The 6,669-nt window shown below is 34.1% G+C and overlaps 2 protein-coding genes across 2 annotated transcripts; one reads left to right on the plus strand and one right to left on the minus strand.

Annotated features, from left to right (window-relative positions):
• The first annotated feature begins 294 nt into the window (after positions 1 to 294).
• LOC136219611 (calmodulin calcium-dependent NAD kinase-like) lies at positions 295 to 4,351 on the plus strand. Its single transcript, XM_066007082.1, has 9 exons — positions 295 to 445; positions 534 to 704; positions 798 to 1,024; positions 1,130 to 1,191; positions 2,582 to 2,794; positions 2,919 to 3,042; positions 3,133 to 3,464; positions 3,547 to 3,691; positions 4,073 to 4,351. The coding sequence occupies exons 1-9, from the start codon at positions 436 to 438 to the stop codon at positions 4,313 to 4,315; spliced, it is 1,527 nt and encodes a 508-aa protein (XP_065863154.1). The 5' UTR covers positions 295 to 435; the 3' UTR covers positions 4,316 to 4,351.
• Positions 4,352 to 4,397: 46 nt separating this feature from the next.
• Positions 4,398 to 5,334, minus strand: LOC136219612 (histone H1.1-like). Its single transcript, XM_066007083.1, has 2 exons — positions 5,121 to 5,334; positions 4,398 to 5,031 (listed from the first exon to the last, which is right to left on the minus strand). The coding sequence occupies exons 1-2, from the start codon at positions 5,232 to 5,234 to the stop codon at positions 4,552 to 4,554; spliced, it is 594 nt and encodes a 197-aa protein (XP_065863155.1). The 5' UTR covers positions 5,235 to 5,334; the 3' UTR covers positions 4,398 to 4,551.
• Positions 5,335 to 6,669: the final 1,335 nt, after the last annotated feature.

A 6,669-nucleotide genomic window follows, 5' to 3' on the forward strand; every position in this document is an offset into this window, starting at 1 on the left:
TAATTTAGTCATTTCCAAAGTCATAAACGGTAAAAAATCTAACAAACAGACGAAGTGACTAAACAATTCACTAAAAAAAATATTAGAGATCTTACCATGTGTTTTTGAAAATGTGATTTGTTAAAATATAAAGTCTAATAAATTATTTACCCAAATGTTAAAAATTTGTTAGAAAAGCTGAAACAAACAGCCTTTACTAATTTTGTTTACATTGATATCTATATATAATTTATTTTTCTGAAAGAATATTTATATATTATAAAAACCATATAATCATTGACCAAAGTACCCACCTCAAAATAGTCTCATCCATTTCTCCACTTAAACCCCCAAGAGTAGAGACTTGTAGCATCTCCTCCATCTTCCACAGAAGAAAAAATCAAAATCTAACTTTGTTTCAAATCCGGCTGTTCAAGTTTTTCAAGAGCGGTGAAGATGAACCGTGGTAATACATCCTCTCCTCCTCCTTTCTAAGCCTGTAATTTATATCTCTTCTTTCGCAATTGTTCATTTTCCTACTCTTATCTCTTCAGATGATGAAAAGCTCAACCTCTCAAGGATGCTTGTTGCTTCGGTGCTTGGCACCGCAGCTAACTTTCACCGGCGAAGGACGAAAACGAAGATAGACGTGAGTATCGTTCCACGGTTAGATAGGACAGAATCTGGCCGAATTGGAAATCTTGAGAGATTTTCTCACTATGTTGGTGATTACTCCTATTCTACAATCTTCGATTTTAATTTCTTGTTCTTGTTTGGTAATCTTGATTAATCTAGTTTATAATCTGAATTTTTTGCAGCTAGGCAACTTGGATTTTCAGATCCGAATTATGAATGCCCACAGCTGTGCAAATTAGCTTATGATTATTTGAGGAAAAGTAAAGATTGTGAAAACAACATATTTGAATTTTTTGCTAATGAAGCTGAAGCTGAATCGTTGTATGTGAAGCTGATACAAGAGTTCGATAAATGCATTCTCAGTTACTTTGCCTTTCACTGGACTCAAGTTTCTCACATGATCACTCAGGTTAGTTATAGTTAATTGATCATTATTCCATGGCTAATTAATAGATTAATTACTAAGAACTTTCTCTTTTTCTTTGCAATTTAATTTTGATCTGGATATTGACAGGTGATCAACGATGAATCAGAGAAAAAGCCAAAGCTTAAAGACTTCGTAATGGCGGCCACTAGGTAAAGTGAAGCTTCTTTTCTTCGTCCAATTCTTTAATAATTAATTTGTATTTCTTTCTAATTTCCTATCAAATTTATTGTCAACGACGAATTTAGATATTCCGGTAATTATTGTTAAAAAAAATACCTGTTTCAACGGTCAGACTTGGTGGTATGGTGCTCGTACCCGTTCTCCCCAATAATGCTCAGTTTTTCTTTTTCTTTAATGGGAGGAACTGCCCTGTCATGTTCGTATTTGTATATTAAAAAAATCCAAAAAATGCACCCTCACAACTTGCAACATTATTAGTATAATTAAGAATTTATTTATAGGATATGTGCATGTATTATCTACGTGGCTTATAACGACGAAATTGTTTTTTTTTTCTTCCAAAATAATTTAACTAAGGGTACTGAGACACCTTTTGCATGTGTTATATTTCTAATAAGATATGATCTTTTCTAATTTTGGACTGTTGTGAGTTTGTATTACTCTCTCCCGGTACCCTTTCCCAATTATTATCACGAGTTTTTTTTTTTTTTTTTTGAAAATGATTCACTCTTTTATAAAATTAAACAGTATCTGATAATTTTTAAAATTTATTATTTTGCTTAATATTAATAATTTATTAAAGAAGCCTCTTGCAAATTAAAAAATAATTTATTAAAGAAGAAAAGGACATTTCGTGTTCAAAAGATTTTAAATTTGAGAAAACTAATTTTCTTTTTATAAAGAGAGAAAACTAATACTATTAATTATATGTTCCTACATTTCTTAAAACGGCCCAACACATTATATATCTTATCCATAAATCAGATGACTATAGTACCAACAAAAAAAAAGATAAAGTAAAAAAAAATAAAACGAACTGAGCTTTGAATTTTCAAATGCAGCTTCGTGATTTAAAAACTTGTAAACTAGACTAGAATATGTGGTCTCTGCAGTTTGAAAACTCTTTCATCTTACTAAAAATTGTTATTATCAATATATGGTCTCATTCATTTTGCTAAAAATTGTTGTTGTGGCTATTTATAAAAAAAAAGCTCTTTTAAACAATTAAAAAGATTAATTTTTTGCAAATTAACTCATATAAAGTCTAACTTTACAAATTAATTAAACTACGAGTATTTTTTATCTGAAAATTGAGTCACTGATATTTTAACTGTCAAATACACAAACCACATGCTCCGGCTTGTAAGTTTTTAAACCATAGAAATGCGGTGCAAATAGATGAAACCAGATGTATTTTGTTTGTAATTTATCCTAAAAAATCGCACTCATCTATATGAGCAATATATCTATAAATAAAATAATAATATAATAAATAAGTCGTACAAGATATAAAAAAAATGGTGTATATTTTGGCCTAGAAATTACTATATAGTAAATTGGATTTCTATGATTGGATAGGAAACAAAGATTTGAAAGGGTGGCCAAGAGCTTAAAGATGACAAGACTGTTTTCTACGCTGGTAGAGGAAATGAAAGCAATCGGCAAAGGCGAATCACAATCCTCAGATATAATGGTGCCTGTGGCTTTATGTAACAGAAGTCCAGTGCTGCTACTTATGGGTGGTGGTATGGGGGCTGGCAAGAGCACTGTTATCAAAGATATTCTCAAAGAGTAAATCTCTTACTCAATCATATTAATTCACTCATACACACATATGATGATACATAACTAGTTGACCAAAAATTCTGTAATTCTTATGCACAATGCTAAATCAATCGATGTATCAAATTGGCAGGTCATTCTGGTCAGGATCAGCGCCTCTAATAGTAGAAGCGGATGCATTCAAAGAATCGGATGTCATCTATAGAGCAATAAGCGCAATGGGACATCATGATGACTTGCTTCAAACTGCTGAACTGGTTAATATTATATAACATGAACTCATTTTTATGATGAGTTAGAAAGTTTAAAATCCACTGATATGCTTATTAATTGTATTTGTGAATCAGGTGCACCAATCATCAACTAATGCTGCATCTTCACTTCTAGTAACCGCGCTGAACGAGGGCCGGGATGTGATCTTGGATGGCACCTTGTCATGGGAGCCTTACGTGGAGCAGACAATAGCAATGGCACGTAATGTGCATAAATACAGATACAGAATGGGAGAAGGATACAATGAGGATCAGCACGGCAACATAACTGAGAACTACTGGGAGAGAGATGAATTTGAAAATCAAGAGTTGGGTGAGAATGGAGAAGTTAAACAAAGAAAGCCTTATAGAATAGAGATGGTTGGAGTTGTTTGTGATGCTTATCTTGCAGTTGTTAGAGGCATCAGGTTAGTATAACTAATTAATTTCTACAAGTAGTTAGTTGATTTTGAAGTTTGAAATTGGATTAAGTTTTGGAATTTGAAACAGGAGAGCTATAATGACTAAAAGAGCAGTAAGGGTGGGTTCACAATTGAAGTCACACAAGAGATTTGCAAATGCTTTTACAGGATATTGCCAACTTGTTGATAATGCCAGACTCTATTGTACCAATGCTGTTGGAGGACCCCATAGGGTGAGACTTTTTCAACTTTTTAATGTCATGAACTGCATTAATAATGCTCATCTAAATAATGCTGGAGGTACCACAAGCTTTATATATATATATATATCCCAACTTTAATGTGTTCCTCTGGTGGAATCTTTATTCCGCAATTGTGCTTTAATTTTAGGCAAAACAGCACAAATTCCACTATGAAACTAGAACCAAAACATGTCGAAAAGCATCTTGTAGTGTCTAATCATTCCGATTTTGGCGAATGGACTTCTTTATCTTTTAGCCCCAAAACATTTAGATATAAAAGTCCAAAATAAAGTATGGACCATGAATTCTTCTCTGTTTTGACGTCCTCTGCAACTTATTTAACTTTGAATTGTGGTTTGGTATGGAATGCAGTTGATAGCATGGAAAGATGGAGATAGCAACCTGCTAATTGATCCAGAGGAGTTCAAATGCTTGACAAATGTAGGCAGATTAAATTCAGAGGCAGAATCGATCTATGAGCTTTACAACGACCAAGGCCCAATCTATGAATCAGGCTCTGTTTGGAAAGACATAGTCATGTCATCTGAGAGATCTTCCACACAATCAGAGCTCAAATCTTCAATTCAAATAATTGAAAGTCCAAAATCCACATGACAAACATTGATATTAATTTTTTTTCAGTTTTGAGTATCTTATCAATGTCAATGTTAATTCCGAGAAAAATGTATGGATAATATAATTAGAATTCAAAATAGCTGTTTCATAGAGAAAAGAAATGGAACAAACGACATGAAAATGATTTCTTTTAGATGAAAGAAATCTTGATCAGAAACTATCCACACTAATGCCTACACAAACCCTAAAAAACACCTTAATATACAAAAACCACTCTACTTTCTCGCTCTAGTAACCCGAGCTTTCTTGACTGGTGACTTGATGCTTTTTGGCTTCTTCACTCCCTTCACAGGCGTCTTCTTTTTTGCAATTACAGCAACTGCCGCTTTTTTTACAGGCGTTTTCACCGCCGCAGGTTTCACAGCCTTCTTAGCAGGCGACTTCGCTGTTTTGGTTATCGGAGCCTTCTTCGCCGCAGTCTTCGGCTTTATTCCAGTAACCTTCTTGACAGAAACCTCCTTCTTAGCCTTTGGTGCTTTTGCATCAGAAACAGGCGTAGACTTGGAAGGAAGTTTGAAGGAATTCTTAACCTTAACAAGCTTGCCATTAGCGACGAGCTTTTTCAGTTGAACAAACAATAGCTTCTTAAAATTGGCAGGCAGATTAGACTTCTGCTTCTCCTCGATGAATTTCGTAATCGCAATATGGCTTGATCCAGTCCTCTCCTTCAACGCTACTATGGCTTCATTTATCATCTGTCAAAATAAATTTCAAAAATTCAACCAATCATACAAATGATAAATAGATGCTTAAACATGATTACCAGAATTAAGATTTCTCTTACTTGGCTGTAAGGAGGATAAGATCGGGCTTTCTTAGGGGCGGAAGCAGCATTCTTCGATTTTGACTCCTTGGCAACTTTGGCCTTGGACTTGGCGGCGGCGACGGAAGGTGACATAGTTGGCGAATTGAACTAACCTAATGAGTAAATCGATGGGCTTTTGAAAATGGAGATTGGAGGGAGAATGAAGAAGTTGAATTGGGAATGGATTTTGAAAGACAAAACCTGATGAATTTATAAATAAACCGAAAATGGAAAAGGTATGCTATGATTGGCCGAAATAGATTTCACTCGGATCGTGATCCGAGGGACAAATATTTTTCTCAATGTGAGCCGTTGAATGGGAAGCTATCTACGGTATATTATGTAATAAGTGTCATGACTGGATCAATGACATAATACATAGATTGGTTGAAAATTGAAATGAATCTGTGACGCGTTAATGGAGTAAATTACATTCATGACCACTGAACTTTAGTAAATTTCAGATAATGCGACTAAACTTTAAAATATAACATAAAAATAATTTAATTTTATATTTTTTAATATTATGAATAGTAAAATTTAATTAGTGTCTTAAAGTAACCGTTAACGACCTTAAAATATAAATTTTTAAGAATTAAAGTTATTTAGTATGATATTGACTATGAAACTAAATTTTTTATTTTATAAAATCATAATTTGAAGCTTTTTCTTTTAAAAAAAATCAAATTCTTTCTTAACAAAACAACAATAACTTCAAAACAAATAATTTTGAAGAATTAAAGTTGTTTAAAATATAATTTACACAAGGAATCACCATGTCGAACATCTCCACCCTCACATACAAGAGTTTATTATGTTCCTTCCTCAATTAGTAAATCTTCATCACATAAAAATATTTCCACCACCTCAGTTGAGACTACTGAGAAGGAGCCTCCATCTCTGATAAATCTTTTCACCAAAGCACCTATGTGTTCAGGAGACTTGATTAACAGATGTCAAACATTGGTTTGTGATAACGTCTTATTTAATTGAGTGATAAGCACATACTCCTTCTCCTTCTCACCTACCACAAGCGTGGATACATGTGTGCTTCAAGCTCCCACGTCTATTATCTTTCTCTTGGATGGAGGCATGACATTATAAGCCCGACCACTTTGGTGATATGACTCACTCTCTTCGGCTTTTCCTCTTCTTTAGAATCAAAAGATACACAACTAAAATCAATTGGGCCCATAGACTGGACTATTCCAACTGATACAGACTGAATACTCGCCTTCCTCAATTGCTCAAATATAAACTTTTTGCTCACTCCCAAAGACATCATGTGCACCCCCTTCCCAAAGTTGGGGCCTTATCCTTCTGCTCAAGCTTTTTCATCTCAGTCATCTGTTGATTGAATTTACAATCTCTCTCGCTCACTTCTTCATTGGACAATGACTCCACTTCATCCTCATTCTCATTTACTTTCTCCTTACCCTTCCTCTTCTTTTTGGAAGCTGAAGACTCAGGAGCAGGACCCTCAGGAGCATCACTACCCCTCAAACCAGAAGTCGATTAGGTAGCTTTA

The sequence above is a fragment of the Euphorbia lathyris genome, chromosome 2, assembly GCF_963576675.1.
Source record: "Euphorbia lathyris chromosome 2, ddEupLath1.1, whole genome shotgun sequence".
Taxonomy (NCBI): domain Eukaryota; kingdom Viridiplantae; phylum Streptophyta; class Magnoliopsida; order Malpighiales; family Euphorbiaceae; genus Euphorbia; species Euphorbia lathyris.